This window comes from Lepidochelys kempii, chromosome 8 (assembly GCF_965140285.1).
Source record: "Lepidochelys kempii isolate rLepKem1 chromosome 8, rLepKem1.hap1, whole genome shotgun sequence".
In the NCBI taxonomy this organism is placed as follows: domain Eukaryota; kingdom Metazoa; phylum Chordata; order Testudines; family Cheloniidae; genus Lepidochelys; species Lepidochelys kempii.
This window is the reverse complement of record NC_136387.1, coordinates 6995026-7013653: the sequence shown is the minus strand read 5'-3', so window position 1 is coordinate 7013653 and position 18628 is coordinate 6995026. Positions and strand designations below refer to the sequence as shown.

At 50.5% G+C, this 18628-nt stretch overlaps 1 protein-coding gene across 3 annotated transcripts in view; it reads left to right on the top strand.

Moving 5' to 3' along the window:
- Positions 1–18628, top strand: part of TCOF1 (treacle ribosome biogenesis factor 1) — a 36342-nt gene that overhangs the window by 4649 nt on the left and 13065 nt on the right. For 2 of the 3 annotated variants that reach the window (XM_073355331.2, XM_073355330.2), the window contains exons 3-9: positions 2020–2147; positions 5298–5401; positions 6231–6597; positions 7465–7559; positions 8198–8464; positions 9216–9494; positions 17015–17189. In XM_073355331.2, the coding sequence (XP_073211432.2) occupies positions 2020–2147; positions 5298–5401; positions 6231–6597; positions 7465–7559; positions 8198–8464; positions 9216–9494; positions 17015–17189 (1415 nt within the window). The remainder of the gene's footprint in view (positions 1–2019; positions 2148–5297; positions 5402–6230; positions 6598–7464; positions 7560–8197; positions 8465–9215; positions 9495–17014; positions 17190–18628) is intronic. The other variant, XM_073355332.2, reaches the window with a different exon arrangement.

Below are 18628 nucleotides of genomic sequence, written 5' to 3'. Positions count from 1 at the left end.
ACAGGGGCCTGTCCAGGATGGTCTAGATCAGTGGTTCTCAACCTACTTACTATTGTGGTCTGCAGATTGAGAACCACTGTGCCAGACACACACTGGCCTGCCCAGCCCTGCACTGCCAGCATGCCCCTTCCCCTTGAGGGCAGGCCTGTGTCACACTGACTCCCTATGCCCAGCGCCCCCCTGTCCAGTCCCCCTGAGACCCCTGCACAGAGCGGGGCCAGGAGTGGAGCCCTGCGTAAAGCCTGGGGGTGCTGTAGCACTCCCCAAACCCCTAGTTCCTGCACCTATGCTGCCCAGAACCCCCCACAAACCTCTCCACTGCCCAGCACCCCCTACCTCTCACTGGCCAGATCCCTGCCCCCGGACCCACCCCACTTCCCTGCACCCCTGCTACATTCACTGTTTTGCTGGGAGATGACTTTGTCTGCCAGGCAATCACAGGCCGGGCTCTCTCCCTCAGGACCCACTTGCCCAGTGTCAAAGTTTGACTCAGACTCACAATTTATCAGACCACTCTGTTTTATTAGCAAGGCTGCTCTGCTAATACATTTAGAAGTGAGCCCCCCGAGTGGGGCTTGTGTCTTTTAAATTTATACAGTTTTTTGGAGAACAAGTTACAGAGAAGTTACAGACGAAAGAAGAAAAAGATTTTAGTCACCACCCTTCGAGATCCCTGAGACCAGTCACGTATCTTCAATTACCTGCCACCCTTAACAATCTCCTTTAACAGCTTCCAGTTAACTAATTGCTCTTCACACCTTCCATTCTGATGCCTGCTTCTTAGATGTGCTGGCTCTATCTTAATTGCTTCTCCATTCAAAAGCTAACTGTCCCTACGTGTGCTCCCTAAGATACTTTGTAACATGTTTTGGCATGCCCTCTCATATACAATGTATCCAGCATGTCCCCTTATACAACGTTATACGTATACAATGTTATACTTCCACACCAGCCAGGCCCCCTGCATTGGACTGCTGAGCTCTTCACTTGCCACAGGGGCCTGCTTCGCCTTCCCTGCTGGCAGGAGCGCTCTTGCCAGGCTCCGTGGGGCCGGCCATTCCTCAACCGGCCCCACCCCATGCCGGACCAGATCGACAAACTGAATTTTTTTTTTCGCACATAGCTGGGTTGCAGCTGTGTGCTAATTGGGCTGTGGCTTGAGAACTGCTGGATAATACTTAGTCCTGCCATGAACACAGGGGACTGGACTAGATGACCTCTCAAGGTCCCTTCCAGTCCTACAAGTCTATGATTTTCACCCATAAATCCAGTTCATATCATAATTTTGTGTCCCCTAGGTGTGACCATCCAAGTCTGAATGGGTGTGTAGCCTCTAGGTCATGGGTCAGTTTTGCATCACAATCCATTAGCCTCCATATACCTGTTTGGAGCTTGTCCTGTAGGACCAAGCCATATAAAACAAGTCTAGCCAGTGCTGAGTTCTAACGTGAGGCTGACTATACATTAAATAGAGCACTGGACTGGGGCTCAGGAGTTCAGGGTTTTATTCCTAGCTCTGCCATTGGCCTGCTGGGTGACCTTGGGCAAGCAGCTTGCCTGCTCTGTGCCTCAGTTTCCCCATTGGTAAAATCTGGGTAATGATACTGACCACCTTGGTAAAGCACGTTGAGATGCTCTGAGGAAAAGCGCTAGATAAGCGTTTAATCATTTGACTGTCGGAGCAAGAACAGCATTTTTCCAAATACTTGAGGCTAATTTTCCTGACTCTGGCTACTGGCCCTGCCCTATACAGATGGAATTCATTTCTAGCCATCTCTCCTCTTCACGTTCCTGTGAAGTGTCACATCCAGGGTTTGGCTAAGAAGGATTATGGGGAATTCTCTTCAGATCAACCTAAGTCGCTCCAGAGTCAGGCACCTGAAGTTACTGTGGAGGAATGGCAGTTCCTATGCTGACCCTGGGGGAAGAAGGCTGGGTGAATTGATAAGTGTTTCTGCTATTTAATGCCATTTCCCTTTTTAACACCACCTCCCTGTTCTTGAAAAATCTCTCCTACAGAACTCCTTCAAACACCAAGAAACGAAAGACAAGCAACGTGGGGGCAGGCATTCCAGCAAAGAAGATCAGGGTGCCTGATCCCCAGAGCAGCTCTGAAAGTTCGGAAGAGGAAACAAAAGCTGGGAAGGGTAAGAGCCAAGAACGGCCCACGTGGATCGGACAACAGAGAGGGCTAGCAGGCAACAGGTGCAGCTGATGCTCTGATAGCTTAATAATATGTGGCTCACCACTGTTCTAGCGGAGCTTGTTATAGTGTGGCCTAGTGGTTAGAGCCACAGATTGGGACTCAGAAGATCTGGGTTCTAAACCCAGTTCTTCCACTGGCCTGCTGGACATGGGCAGTGGGTGGAGCCGCCTCTCTGGGGAGGCTAGCCCCTGACTCCACCCCTTCCTCCCGTGCCCTCCCCATGGCCAGAGCCCCGAGACCCCCTGTGTCGCATTCCCCCCCAGTGGCTGGAGCCACAAGCCCCCTGCCCAGAGAGGTGCCCCCCCGGCTGCAGAAGCCCTGGGCCAGCCGAAGCCCCAAGGCCCGCCTGGAGAAGCCCTGGGATGGCCGAAGCCACGCAGTGCCTCCCCTCCCCAGACCCAACCTGTGCAAGAACCTGCAAAGGACATCATAAAGCAAAAACTTTGCTGCCAAACCCCGCACCCAGGGGCCGCGGCAGCGCTGGGGGAGGCAGAACCTCCCCTGGCCTATTATACCCACCGCCCATGCTGCTAGGTGACCCCGAGCAAGTCATTTTTACCTCTGTGCCTCAATTTCCCTATCTCTGCAGTTGAGTGCAGCTGCTGGGAGGAGCGGCGGTTTCCCATTTGAGCCCCGTTCACCAGCGAGGAGTCTGGGGCAGACTAACCGAGAACTCAGGATTGGCTGCATGCACAAGCAGCAGGCTCTTAGGAGGACTTGCCATAGGTCAGCCCAAGGGGAATGCTTTTTTTTTTTTTTTTTTTTTTTTTTTTTTTAAAGCTTACCCATGTGATTTCAGCCAGGTCTGGTGGAGGAGGTGAGCTCTTCCACTGCCTCTCTGGCAGGCTGTTCCCGGTAGCCTGTTAGTCTGTATCAGCAAAAACAACGAGGAATCCTTGTGGCACCTTAGAGACTAACAAATTTATTTGGGCATAAGCTTTCATGGGCTAGAACCCACTTCATCAGATGCATGGAGTGGAAAATACAGTAGCAGGTGTGTGTGTGTGTGTATATGTATACACACACAGAGAGACAGACAGCATGTGAAAAGATGGGAGTTGCCTTACCAAGTGGGGGGTCAGTCTAACAAGACAATTCAATTAACAGTAAATACCAAGGGAGGAAAAATCACTTTTGGGCCTTTCTTGTAGAAGGTGACTTATAGGTACCCTTCTGGCTCTGTGAGTCTGTTTCTTAACTTCCCCAGGTGGGTACTGTAGTTTTAAGAACGCTTAATAGAGATCCTGTAGGTGTTTGTTTCTGTCTGAGGAATTGGAGCAAATGCGGTTGTATCTTAGAGCTTGGCTGTAGACAATGGATCGTGTGATGTGGTCTGGATGAAAGCTGAAGACATGTAGGTAACCATAGTGGTCAAACACCTACAGGATCTCTATTAAGCATTCTTAAAACTACAATACCCACCTGGTGAAGTTAAGAAACAGATTGACAGAGCCAAAAGGGTACCCAGAAGTCGCCTACTACAGGACAGGCCCAACAAAGAAAGTAACAGAACGCCACTAGCCGTCACCTACAGCCCCCAACTAAAACCTCTCCAGCGCATCAGCAAGGATCTACAACCTATCCTGAAGGACGATCCCTCACTCTCACAGACCTTGGGAGACAGGCCAGTCCTCGCTTACAGACAGCTCCCCAACCTGAAGCAAATACTCACCAGCAACTACACACCACACAACAAAAACACTAACACAGGAACCAAACCCTGCAACAAATCCTGGTGCCAACTCTGTCCGCATATCTATTCAAGGGACACCATCATAGGACCTAACCACATCAGCCACACCATCAGGAGCTCATTCACCTGCACATCCACCAATGTGGTATATGCCATCATGTGCCAGCAGTGCCCCTCTGCCATGTACATTGGCCAAACCGGACAGTCTCTGTGCAAAAGAATAAATGGACACAAATCTGACATCAGGAATTACAACATTCAAAAACTGGTAGGAGAACACTTCAACCTCCCTGGTCACTCAGTAACAGACTTCAAAGTGGCGATTCTTCAACAAAAAAACTTCAAAAACAGACTCCAATGAGAAACTGCAGAACTGGAATTAATTTGCAAATTGGACTCCATCAAATTAGGCCTGAATAAAGACTGGGAGTGGATGGATCATTACAAAAACTGATTTTACCATACTAATTTCCCCGTACTGTTATTCACACCTTCTTGTCAACTGTTTGAAATGGGGCCACCTCATTACCACTACAAAAGTGATTTTTTTTTCCTCCCTTGGTATCCTAGTGTTAATTGAATTGTCTCATTAGACTGACCCCTCACTTGATAAGGCAACTCCCATCTTTTCATGTACGGTGTGTGTGCGCATGGGTAATATATACCTGCTACTGTATTTTCCACTCCATGCATCTGATGAAGTGGGTTCTGGCCCACGAAAGCTTATGCCCAAATAAATTTGTTAGTCTCTAAGGTGTCACAAGGACTCCTCGTTGTTCCTCTAGCCTAATGTTTAAAGGTGGGATGCTAGATGGAGTTACCAAGCTCAGTCTAATTACTGCCTTCTAAAACTCTAGCCAAGAAAAATCCATCGAACTCTAGCACATGCTAAACTCACTAAGGTAAATATTATGGGAGAGCCCCTAGAGCTCAGCCTAAGTGGGTTAAATTGCATCTGCGTTGATGTTCAGTGGTGTTTTCAGTCAAGTTAAGCTAACTTGATTTGGGTGAGGGGAGAGCATGTTTTTCCTAGTCCACACAAGGCCTCTCTAATAATACCATCATTACATCTCGATATTCATAGATTAATACACAGCAGTTCCTGCTGTGTCCATATCGTTATTCTATCTCTGCTCCATGTCCGCCACAAACAGCCAGGGATTTCTCTCAACTAAAGAGAACTTGACTCTTTGCTCGTAGAGAGGAGGGGTGAGAGGTAGGGGAAGAGAACTCTTCATGGAGCAACAAGGTCTTTCCTCCGACACCATGGTAATGTGCAGAACCAGCTTCTGCAGCGCCAGGGGTCTGTAGCTAGTACTGCCTTTGTCTCCAGTTGAGGGGAAGCTAGTCTTGTGTTTTGAGTCTCTGCATATTGTGGCTTTCCCTTCTGTGTGGCAGCTGGCGCCCCTGTTGTGACTAACTCCACGGTGCAGGCAGGGAGCGGGAGGGACGAAGGCTCCTCTTCAGAAGAGGAGGCAGCGGCTGGAAAGCAAATAAAGGAGGTAAGGTGCCGCTTGTCTCCGGGCTGCCCCCCAAGGCTGCTAGTGGCCTGCGGCTAGGACTGCATTAGAAAGTTCTAGCAATGCCTGCTTGGTGGGAGGGGGTGGTGTTTGTCACAGACCCTAGTTAGGACAGCAAAAAAGAGCTTTTGATGCTCCAGTTTATTTCATCTGGGGAGCCCGTATAAGCTATACTGACGAGTGCTTCAGCTCTGCGAGGGTTTGCCAGTATGGTTGTACTGACAGCCCTCTTCTGCTATAGACAGGCCTGAGGGAGCTGTGCATACGGCTTTGTAAAGGGGAAATCGACTGTGGAGGTTGAACCTGTTCTCATGGAAAGTGCTTTTCATTCACTTTCAAGAGTTAAGAGACTTGAGCGTTGTTTAGATGTGGCACTAATGAGAGAGAGAGAGGGAGGTTAGAGGAGCACTGAACTCCCTCTTTACTCCATGCGCCAGTTAATTAGGTGCTCACTTCAGGGGAACAAAACACAAAAGCCTCATCCAAACCTCTTCTGCCTGATTGGGGCAGTAACCACAGCAAAACTCTGCGTGGGTTGCTGGTGTCCTGGAGAAGTGCCCTCTGAAGGCCAGCTACATTGCGGGTGTGAGTCCCTTGAGCTCCCTGGTGGAGCTCCGTGGATGAACGTGTCTCTGAGTGCCCTTGTTTAAATGCAAAGACTTTAGCCTCCGTGTCAGAGCGCATTAACGACTCGATACGTTTTGGCATTTTCTGGGCGGTGGTCCCTAAAATCTAGTTCAGAGCATTCACGATTCCATGAAGAGGACAAAAGGCTGTCCTGGAACTGACTTTCTTTTGTTGTTTCCTCCAGGTGAGAACTACTGCGTCGGGTAGCAAAGCTGCTAACTCTCTGCAGCATGCTGCCCAAAACAAAGCCAATGCCACTTCAGGTAAGCCTGGGGCTGCTGCTGTAGTTCAGACCAGAGCAGGAAAGAGCAAAGGCATCTCAAATAAGCTCACGCCTGGTGCTCCAGCTACTTCTTCAGCTCCGGCCCAAGCTGGGCAGAAGAAAGCCAATGCTGGTAAGCCAGGACCTGCTGCAGCAACTCAGGCCAAAGTTGGGCAAAGCAAAGCAGCAGCTACTGCAAAGGCAGCAGAGAGCTCTGAAAGCAGCGATTCGTCAGAGAGTGAGGAAGGGGAGAAGATGCCAGCAGCAAAGCTCCCAGCTCCCAAGTCAGGTGAGAAGCCCATGGGCTTGGGATGCATTTCCTAAAGCATTGCACAGCTGTTGTGCTGGTCTTGAGACGTACATCTCTGTTCTGGCTTTGCAGTATATCAGGTCTGAATTACTTTCCTACTAATGCCGCAGGCCTCGTGGCTTCAGCTCTCCTGGCAGATAATCATCAAACCAAAACTGCTCCCTGTAGAGACTAAAGAAACCTGGCAGAAGCAGGAGCAACACAAGCACTGCCAGTCACAACCAGATCAGGCTGCATTCAGAGCCGTATTGCTTGGATCTGCGATACAGAGAAATGGATGGGATCTAGCGTCTGGGGGAGCAAATGCTATAGTTAAGGTCTCGTTCAGTGCCCAGTACAATGGAGCGCTGACATGTCCGGGCCACTGGATGATACCAGAACGCTGCTTTATTCTGAGCCCTCTGAAAAAGTCACTGAAACTTTCCATGTTTGGTCTCAAGCCAGAAGTGAATTGTTATTGATGTTTTGAGGGGAAAATCCCCAGAAAAGAAATGCTCCAAGCTTGGGACTTGATCCGGCAATGAGGGTGTGTGTGTGTAAGTGTCCACACTGCACTTACTCCAGGAGCGGGGACTTGGGATGACTGTCCTCTTTGAGGGAGGGTCTCCTAAACGGGTGTGGGGGGTTAATCTTCAATATGTGACCGGAAAATTTTTTTGACATGCTCAGTAGGTTCCTAAGATTTTAGCAGTGTCACTGGGCCCTGCCCCCATGCGACATGACTGTAGCCTCTCCCCTGTGCCTTCTGACTGGTTCCCATAACCTAAAAGCTGGATGAATATAGCTCTCTGCATGGACTCGACAAGAGAGCTCAGTGTGAGTGACGTCTCCTCTCTGGTGTTTCAGCACTGAAGCAAACGGTGGGAAAGGCAGAGAGTAGCTGTGAGGACTCGAGTGATGAGACTTCCTCTGAAGAGGAATTAAAAACCCCAGCGCTCCAGGTATCTACCTCCAAGAGGGTCCACTGAGTGCTTTGAGCATTCCCCACCACCACCACCCATACACATCCTCTAACCTCCCAGGGCTGTGTGTTGTTAAGGCCCTTCCCCAGACTGACAGTGGGGCAGGGACTAGGAACAGTTTTCTCTGAAGCCAGGGCACTGAGGAAACAGACCCATCCCCACCCAACAGCACCTCCCAGCCTCTGTCAGCTCCAGAGGGAAAGTCTGGGTCCCGCTCCCTCACTAGAGGGTTAGAGCAGAGGGAGGAGCAAACCCTGAGCCGCTCTGACCTGTAGGATGCACTCGATGCAGACATGTGGGATACTGAGAACCCAGAGAGTGTAAAATGACTGACGCAGCCTGTTGTGCTGGTGAAACGAAAGTCCCCAAACCGCCATCTCTAGCGTAAACTAACCTACCACAGATTCACCAGTTGCTGCCCGACCCAGGGGCCTTGCACTGAATTGTGGTATAGCTGTAGAGTGGGGGACCCTCGTTTATAGCTAATCCCACCCCCTGATCAAGGCCTGTGCCCTGGGCTAACCTCGCCCCCTGACTGCCTTTCGGCTTCCTCCCACCCCCACTCCTGCACAGATGTTCCATACCCCTCCTCAGTGAGTCTCTTCTCTCGTCTCCAGACAAAACCAGCTGTGAAAGCAGCGCAGGTCAACGCAACACCAGTGAAAAGCGCGCCAGCCACTCCAGCACCCACCAAGAGGACCCCAGGGAAAGTGTCTGACCCAGCTCCATGGATGCCAACAGTAGATACGCCAACCCAGAGCAAACCCGGAGCTGCAAAGGTGACCGCTCCTGCAAAGGCTGCTGGGAGTGCAAAGGCAGAGGACACCTCTGAGAGCAGCGACTCGTCGGACAGTGATGATGAGGAAGCCACATCAGCAGCACAGGTGGGTCAGTTTGAGCCTATCATCCCTCACACCTGTCCCGAGGTCTGGGGATGCTATGAATGGGAACCTTGTAAAAGGGGCACCGTGCACAGCAAGGTGGCACTTGCAACAGGGTAGTTAATGGTCCCAGGTTGTTTCCACTGTAAACTTCAAGCGACCAGTTGAAAATGAAGTGTGCTGATTTCAACAGACAAAAGCTGCACGAGTGCTTTTAACCAAAATCCAACACAGGCATTCTCCACCCAAGAAAGGAAAATTCCTCTCTAACCCTTCCAAGTTCTATATCTGATCCATGGAAAGATGGCAATTCACAGCTGAGTGTTGGATCTGCAAACTCTAGCGCTACCTGATTTCTGCTGCTTTTGTGTCTGGGCAGGGGAGGCTTGGTCCTTTTCACCATTGGTTCCTGTGCCATGGTGTATGTTAAACAGAGCCGTTCATGTTCTTGTGCAGTAGGCAGCCTTTTCTCCCCCCACTGTTTGTTTGTTTGCCGCTGTGACCAGTTACACAGCAGATTTTTGAGGAATTTCAGTCATTGCTCCCTCACTCTAGGAGATTTCTTCCAGTGGCCAGGAGGACTGACGAGGGACGCCTGGCTCGCCACACTAGTCCCCCATCCTCTCTTGGCTTTTGCAGTCGCTTTCCAGATTTACATCTTGATCCCTTATATTTTATCGTGGGAAGACGCATCTCCCCACCCCGAGTCAGGGATTCCTGTTGTGTTTATTCTGGTCTTGTCTCTTGGCTCTAGACCAACTCATCTGCAAAAGCTCCCCAGGCCACAGCGACACGAGTGAAAAGTACCTCAGCTGCTCCTCCATCCTCCAAGACAGCTCCAGCAAAAGCCTCGACTCCAGCTCCACGGAAGCAGCCCTCAAAACCAGCTGTGCCCAGCCAGGCCAACGTGGGGCCTGGAACAACCAGAACCGCTGCAAAGGCTGCTGGGAGTGCAAAGCCAGAAGAGAGCTCGGAGAGCAGCGACTCATCGAGCAGCGAAGACGAGACACCCCCAGTGCCGATAAGCCAGAAGGTTTGTAATTATTGCCTCCAGTTGGGTTCTGAGATGCTGGTGATGGCTGTGTTAGTGTCTGGCTGTTCGTACTGCTGTGCTTAGGATGCTAAATCTTTCTGATGCATGAAATTGCAGCCCTGTGCAAGGTATCCCTTCACCTTCCTCCATCTTTGCTTTGTAGAACTACTATGAATTGTTTTCTGATTTGATGGCCCTCTGCTTTAATGCATCTTTTAAAGGCCAGCTGTTTCCAAGTGACTAGTTTATAGTTACTAAATTCTCTGGCTCCTTTGTAGAACTTGTTTGGCTTTGCCAAAGAACTGGCTTCTGCCAATAAGATCAAACAGAAGTCATTGCAAACGCTACAATAAAATACAAGCCAAGGCCGGGGGGGAGGCGCCCGTAGCATAGTATCACTTGGCTTAAAACATCTCCCATTCTTCAGCAGTGTGAGGAGCCAAACCAGCAAAAACTGTACATGGAGAACTCCAGAGTGAAACAGTTCATTTGCCTGCATCCAAACAATGACGCTGGTCTGTCATATGAATAGTAGCTGGTCGGAGCCTTCCCCTCTTGCTTCCTTTTGACTGGAACTTGTGACATAGGTCCCAGAATGGATACGTATGGGGCCACAAGCAGCCTGGGCTTGCTTTCTGTGTGCACAGAAAGTCTGCTCACGCTTGCATGGGCCGGAACCAGCTCCCACTGAAGCTGATGGCAAAACTTCCATTGCTTCCAGTGGGATCGGGGTCAGGCTGAGTGTTTAGCAAGGCAGGAATCCACACGGAGTGGATTGGCACTTCTCAGTTGCTCATGATTAATCTGGCAGAGAGCACTGCCCGTGGGAGTCATTACTGGTAGGGCGCATCCTTGTCAATGGTGGCCCCAAGTGCTCGCTCAGTCTTCCTGAAGATGGCACCCCAGCAAGGCGTAGTCTGATGGTGTGTGCAAGATTGTGACCTAGTTCCCCCTGTGTCTCCAAGAGTTTTCTCTCTCTCTGTGCCCATTTGGTGTGGAGGAGTGGGAGTCCGATGAGCTCTGCATGTTGGCTTTTACATTGGATTGTCCTGGTCTGCTGGCTCAGGGAACTTCTCTGAGTGATTGGCGCTATCCCAGTCTGTCTGTCTCTCAGCATTTCTACACTGCGATTCGAATCCTAATGCTGGTTCAGAACGAGGGGTGTTGTCGGGAAAAGAGGCAATTTATGCTGCATCATGAATTTGTGCAATACCAGTGAGACTTGGCCCTTCTAGCAATAGTAATAGGTGAAGAATGCATTTTCCCCACAATGTCTTTAGTTGAGGAGAATACTCTACTTGAGGCAGAATCATAGAATATCAGGGTTGGAAGGGACCTCAGGAGGTCATCTAGTCCAATCCCCTGCTCAAAGCAGGACCAATCCCCAACTAAATCATCCCATCCAGGGCATTGTCAAGCCTGACCTTAAAAACCTCAAAGGAAGGAGATTCCACCACCTGCCTAGGTAACGCATTCCAGTGCTTCACCACCCTCCTAGTGAAAAAGTTTTTCCTAATATCCAACGTAAACCTCCCCCGCTGCAACTTGAGACCATTACTCCTTGTTCGGTCATCTGCTACCACTGAGGACAGTCTAGATCCATCCTCTTTGGAACCCCCTTGCAGGTAGTTGAAAGCAGCTATCAAATCCCCCTGCAGGCTAAACAATCCCAGCTCCCTCAGCCTCTTCTCATAAGTCATGTGTTCCAGTCCCCTAATCATTTTTGTTGCCCTCCTCTGGATGCTTTCCAATTTTTTCACATCCTTCTTGTAGTGTGGGGCCCAAAACTGGACACAGTACTTCAGATGAGGCCTCACCAATGTTGAATAGAGGGGAACGATCACGTCCCTCAATCTGCTGGCAATGCCCCTACTTATACAGCCCAAAATGCCGTTAGCCTTCTTGGCAACAAGGGCACACTGACTCATATCCAGCTTCTCGTCCACTGTAACCCCTAGGTCCTTTTCTGCCGAACTGCTGCTGAGCCATTCGGTCCCTAGTCTGTAGCCGTGCATGTAATTCTTCCGTCCTAAAGTGCAGGACTCTGCACTTGTCCTCGTTGAACCCCATCAGATTTCTTTTGGCACAATCCTCTAATTTGTCTAGGGCCCTCTGTATCCTATCCCTACCCTCCAGGGTATCTACCTCTCCTCCCAGTTTAGTGTCATCTGCAAACTTGCTGAGGGTGCAGTCCACACCGTCCTCCAGATCATTTATGAAGATACTGAACAAGACCGATCCTTGGGGCACTCCACTTGATACCAGCTGCCAACTGGACATGGAGCCATTAATCACTAGCCATTGAGCCTGACGATCTAGCCAGCTTTCTATCCACCTTATAGTCCAGTGGTCCCCAACCTTTCTGTTGCAATAGCATATTCATCTTCCCAGAAGAGTGTGGCGGGCCCAGCTGCCCAAATGCCGCCGAGAAGCAGCGTCATCGAGAAGCGTTGCTGCCTAAATGCCGCTGAGAAGTGTCGCCGCTGAAATGCCACTGAGAAGCAGCGGCATTTCAGCGGCGATGCTTCTCTATGACGCTGCTTCTGGGTGGCATTTCAGCGGCTGGTTGTCCGGCGGCTGCGCTCCTCGGCAGCGGGTTGTCCAGCAGAAGCGCTCCCTTGTCAGTAGGCAGGCGCACATAAATGCCCCGGCGGGTGCCATGGTGCCTGCGGGCACTGCATTGGGGACCACTGTTATAGTCCATTCATCCAGCCCATACTTCTTTAACTTGCTGGCAAGAATACTGTGGGAGACCGTGTCAAAAGCTTTGCTAAAGTCAAGAAACAACACGTCCACTGCTTTCCCTTCATCCACAGAGCCAGTTATCTCGTCATAGAAGGCAATTAGATTAGTCAGGCATGACTTGCCCTTGGTGAATCCATGCTGACTGTTCCTGATCACTTTCCTCTCCTCTAAGTGCTCCAGAATTGATTCCTTGAGGACCTGCTCCATGATTTTTCCAGGGACTGAGGTGAGGCTGACTGGCCTGTAGTTCCCCGGATCCTCCTCCTTCCCTTTTTTTTTTTTAAAGATGGGCACTACATTAGCCTTTTTCCAGTCGTCCGGATTGCCATGAGTTTTCAAAGATAATGGCCAATGGCTCTGCAATCACATCCGCCAACTCCTTTAGCACTCTCGAATGCAGCGCATCCAGTCCCATGGACTTGTGCTCGTCCAGCTTTTCTAAATAGTCCCGAACCACTTCTTTCTCCACAGAGGGCTGGTCACCTCCTCCCCATGCTGTGCTGCCCAGTGCAGTAGTCTGGGAGCTGACCTTGTTCGTGAAGACAGGCAAAAAAAGCCATTGAGTACATGAGCTTTTTTCCACATCCTCTGTCACTAGGTTGCCTCCCTCATTCAGGAAGGGGCCTACACTTTCCTTGACTTTCTTCTTGTTGCTAACATACCTGAAGAAACCCTTCTTGTTTTAACATCCCTTGCTAGCTGCAACTCCAGGTGTGATTTGGCCTTCCTAATTTCACTCTTGCATGCCTGAGCAATATTTTTATACTCCTCCCTGGTCATTTGTCCAATCTTCCACTTCTTGTAAGCTTCTTTTTTGTGTTTAAGATCCGCAAGGATTTCACTATTAAGCCAAGCTGGTTGCCTGCCATATTTACTATTCTTTCTACACATTGGGATGGTTTGTCCCTGTAACCTCAATAAGGATTCTTTAAAATACAGCCAGCTCTCCTGGACTCCTTCCCCCTCATGTTATTCTCCCAGGGGGTCCTGTCCATCAGTTCCCTGAGGTTGTCAAAGTCTGCTTTTCTGAAGTCCAGGGTCCGAATTCTGCTGTTCTCCTTTCTCCCTTGTGTCAGGATCCTGAACTCGACCATCTCATGGTCACTGCCTCCCAGGTTCCCATCCACTTTTGCTTCCCCTACTAATTCTTCCTGGTTTGTGAGCAGCAGGTCAAGAAGAGCTCTGCCGCTAGTTGGTTCCTCCAGCACTTGCACCAGGAAATTGTCCCCTCTGCTTTCCAAAAACTTCTTGGATTGTCTGTGCACCGCTGTATTGCTCTCCCAGCAGATACCAGGGTGATTTAAATCTCCCATGAGAACCAGGGCCTGCGATCTGGTAACTTCTGTTAGTTGCCGGAAGAAAGCCTCATCCCCCCCCTGATCCTCGCTGCTGCCGAGAAAGGCTGTAACCAAAATGGGCTGGCTTTCATGATGCCAGCAGCCAAGGACTTGGAATGGAAGTAGGCGTTCAGCCATTCTGCCCTTTTGTGTCCACAATCCGGCTCTCCCAGTGGAACGTCTCTGGGCAGATGGAGAACATGAAGTACTTGGGCCTATATTTAACCACTGACTTACTGTATCCTGCAGCTTCCGATCGCTTCTGAGCGAGATCCAGACAGGTACAGAGAATTGCAAGCTGCTTCATCTTTCACTGCAGGGGCGGATTAGCATAATTAAAATGAACATCATTTCTACATCAAACTGCTTATTTAGTATGTTTACCGCTGAAGATTTTAGGATTATTTAATCAAAGACATTTGTTTGCAAAGGTGGTGTTTTGGTGTATGTGTTTTTTCCCGGAGCAATGGGGAAGCAAACAAGATTGACCTTGAAGAAACTGCAGGCTCCTGCTTCTTTCAGACTTTCCAAACCCACCTGTGCAATAAGTCCAAAAATGTCATATGGGCACACTGATGTGCCGGTGCCTCACTTTAGACGTGCAGCGAGTCTACATCTCCTGTCGGCACCCAGAAATGGAGCCATGTAGTATTAATGGACGTGACGGAAAATTTGGCTGTGAGCTTTTATCTGGACTCAGTGCTGAGGCGATAGTCCACTAGGTCCTTTGGGGAGATGAAGCGTGACTGCGTCCTAAGCTCATACCTTGGAGCGGCAGTCTTTATTCCTTTATGTCGTGGCACATCCCAGTTACTGAGCTCGTTGTTGGTATGCTGGGGGTGCTTCCTGTGCATGCCGGTAGGCGAGATTTGGCGTGTGACTGATACAGCTTCTGGGGAGCATGCTCGCTTTCTGACTCGCTGCATTATGCAAATAAACTAAAGAGCATGGGGGTAGAGGGGTGATTCAACTCTGGCATGCTCCCACCGCAGGGCCAGGAGCTATTTGTAGGCCAGCAGAGAGAGAGAGAGAAAGGAAGCGAGGGAGGAGAGGACAAGAAGCTCAATCTGTAGTTACTCATGAATTTCTCCCAGGTACCAGCATCTCTAGTATGGCAGACTGCTCCTCCACCCCTTTACTTTAGGCTTCTTCCAGTCTCCTGGGTCCATAAAACACGCTGGCCTGGATCGTGTTCTGCACAGCTCACCTGGGAGCGTTTTACAGCCAGGCGTAGTTCAGCCAAGCCCTGCCTGGGCTCAGTCACTAGGACGTGGCAGCCCTGTAGAAATGATACCACGGCCGTTTTAGGGAAATAATCTTACATAGTGTCCAGATGCTGCTATCTGATTGTCTTCCAGGTCTTTGAGCTGTTCCCTAATACGCCCTTGTTATACATGGGCTCGCTTTCTGAACGTGAGCGAGAGTCTGTCCTGTCACTAGGAAGTTGGAGGCAAATGACTTAGACTAGATCCAATATCCCGCAAGTGCTGGTGTCTGAGTAGGGAGGAGTCTGATGTGTTCCCAAGTAGGTGATTCATTTAAATCCCTACATCCAATTCCAATAACACTCTCGATTTGCCATTTAGAAGCTGGCCCCTCTCTAGGAGTTAGTGACTCATGTTAACCAAAACAAAACAGAGACTCCAGTTTGTTTTCCTCTCTCGTCCTTGTGGAGGTTTCAGTGTCTATGTGCAGAGCCTGGATATGCCTGGCTTGTTTGGAGAGCCCCTTCTGTAATGGGTAAACACTCCAATACTGACGTCTGTTCAGCAGCTGGTTTAAATGCAGTAAACGCTGCCCCAGGGCCGTGCCAGAAAGCCAGGTTTGACAGTCTTCCATCTCACGAAGCTGCAAACCTGGGGCTCTTGGCCATTGGCAAGGAGCAGCCACCCCTTCAGGCTGTCAGAACGACTGTGATGTTCTAGCTCTTCACTGGTATTGAGAGAGAGACCGTGTACTAAGTCCGGCACGCGGAGTAAAGGGAATGAATGCTGGGGGAGGGGATAGTGTCATGCTCCATTTTCCCTGAGAAGAGCTCTGGTGATGGCTCCCAGGCCATGGGACGCTGCCCCAAAAGTGGGTCACAGGCAGGTTGGGTGGCTCTCTGCTCCTACTGTGCCTGGCAAACGGAGTGTCCCTGAACATCCAACTGCCAGGAGCTGGGACTGGACCACAGGATGGATCACTCAACAAGTGCCCTGTTCTGTTCATTCCCTCTGAAGCATCTGGCACCGGCCACTGTGGGGAGACAAGGTCCTGGGCCAGGTGGACCATTGGCTGGCCCAGCATGGCCATAGTTATGTTCTTGCGCTGCCAGAGCAAACTGGTGCTTGAGCGTTCAGCCCAGCATGTGAAGATCAGGCCGTGTTTGCGTGCCTGAGCGGGTGCAGAGCCTCACCGGCCCTGAAGAGCCCCAGAGGGTGGGGTAGTCTCCCGAACTTCCTGCAAGTGGGACTTCCTCTCTTTAGCACACCCTCTGCAAGCAGCCAAAGGGTGAGAGGAGCATGGAAGCTCTCTCTGGGCCGCATGGGAGGCAGAAAATCAGACCTGCCTGGAATAATTTTTTCACGTGCCAGAATAACCGGTACCTCCTTTGCATCAACTCATCAGCTGCACAAGACCCTGAGACGCGGCTCACACGCTGCCTTGAGTCATAGAAATCCAAACACGGCCAGCTGCTGTACAACCCAAGTGCCATGTTCGAGTTGCACAGCTGCTTATTTAGGCTCATGGGCAAATGAATTGTTCACGTTCTGGACAAAGTGCTTCCTAGGAACGGTGCGACACTGTCTCCCTTAAACGCCTCTCTAATGCTGTGTCCAGGAGGCAGCTGCTGTGATGGTGGACTCTTGCAGTCGTTTCACCTTGTGCTCGGGTCCCTCAAAGTGTCACAAGCCCCCAGGGTCCGACAGTCAGTGTTCAAGGGAGCAGTCTCCAAGGGACATCTAGCCCCTGTAGGCAGTGGGGGTTTTCTGTAGTTGGCCTTCTCCCTTCCAAGTCAAGCTGCCCTGTTTTGGCCTATTGATAGTGCCGTGCAGTTGGTACAGTTGTCAGATGAGACATGATAATGAGGTGCTGAACCCCTGGTCATTAAAGATCCCTTGGTCCTTTTTGAAAGAGTAGGGGTTTTAACCCTGGTGGCCTGATTAATTTCTAGCGAAATATGGCCTCCCCTCAAGTTTTCCCTGCACTCTTCCAGTTGGATACGGTATACTTCTTGCCTGAACTGCTGGGTGGTGTTTCTCTCTGCTGCAAACAGCTGCTGCCTCCCACCCAAGAGAGGTAGCCGCATTTCATTGGTTTCGGACATGATCCATCTCCAAACTTGTGATGTTCTTTGGGGATAAAGGGAGCATTTTAAATTATCACAGCCGCATATGGGGTGTAGGAAACAAACCCTGGCTCAGTGTTGTTGGTTTTTTTGTTTGTTTTTTAAAGAGATTACCAACTCCTCAGCCTTCCCCTGGCATCAAGCCCAGCCTGGTGGGTAAAACTGGGAGCCCCAGGAAAGCAGCTGGAGGTGCCTTGAAGGGCAAGGACTCTGAGAGCGAGAGCAGCACGTCATCAGATAGTGAGGAGGACAAGGCAGCACAGAAACCGCCTTCTAACGCTGGTAAGATTCTAGCCTTCCCTTGGTATTCAGGGCCTCTCTCCTCCATACTCACGGGGTTTGCTTCTCTTCTCGGCTTGAGCAGCTAGTGTGTTCTAGACGGGGCTGCCCCCTAAGAGCCATCACCAGGCATGCTCTGAACTGCCAGGGGATGCAGACTTTGCCAGTCGCTTTGAAGCTGATGTTAGCAAGACCTGTCCGTGCAACTCCCTCCTGTCTCTTCTAGAGTGTCCTTCCAAACTGGCACAAGAGTTGGGTTTTTTGGGGGTACGGGGGGTTATTTTGTTCTGTTTTCTATTCCTTCCAGCATTGCCAGCATGGGTCAGCTGCTAACATACTCCCCAGTGTATGCAGATGGAGGGAGGAGCCTTGGCGTAATAATTAATAAGCACTTTGAGATTCGTGGATGGAAGAAATTACTAGTAATGAATGAAGTAATGAATGAATTACTATAAGAAATTACTAGTAATGAATGAAGCCACACTTCTCCCCTCCTGTGTGGCCTGGGGGAGTTTTGTCATCCCCATTCCTCCTGGATCAGGCGAGGAAGTCTTGCACCACTCTGGTTGATGAAGGGTAGGAAGGGAGTCCTGGCAGCTGTCCTGGAGTGGGCCGGGGCTGGCTACAACATGGAGTCTCACGAGGACATGGTTATGTCTGAAGTGGGGATAGAGGAAGATCACCGAAAATGCAGAGGAGCCTCCCAGGCAGAATACATATCTTCTCCTGCTTCCCTGCTGCTGCCCCCGTCTCCAGAGTCTTCCGGCGTCTCTGCAGCTACGAGGCCCAGAGAGCACAAGGTCTAAGTCCCCCGGGAAGATACAGGGCCACTGTCATTAGACCTGCAAAGGAAACTCGGGGTGTGGCCAGTGGCGTGCTGGGGCAGCACTGGGACAACCCATGGGAACCCAGTAAATGGAGGGGCTTGATGACTGTCCGAGTTGATTCTTGCTGTTTTCAGTTGACCCATCTCCTCCCTTCCATGGACATGAACCTTTAGTGGTCACCAGGTGACTGTGGTCTTTGCACAGCAATGTCCCTGTTTGCAGTGCAGAGGCCCAGATAACGCATGCTCCAGGCTGGTTCGTCTCTGTTGCTGCGTTTCGTGACATGAGCAACCAGAAGTTATTTCTGGCATCTCAGCAGTTGATGCCTGGATGCAGGAGGATGCCGGAGGGAACGATTTCATTACAAAGAAGTCTTGCACCTGTAGATGGCTATTGCAGGACCTTCCTGCAGGGAGAGCTTGAGCTAATGTCAAGTCCTTTGTTGCAGGGAGCTGGTAAAACGGGACTCGGCCTGTGCCCGCGGGAGGTGTGGAGAGCTTTTGTTAGCAGTACACGTGGGGTTGAGTGCTGAGAGAAGTGGAGCCTGCCCATAGCGCAGAGGAATAGCCTGAGCATACACAGATCTGCCCTTGCACGGCTGTCCAGACCTCCGAC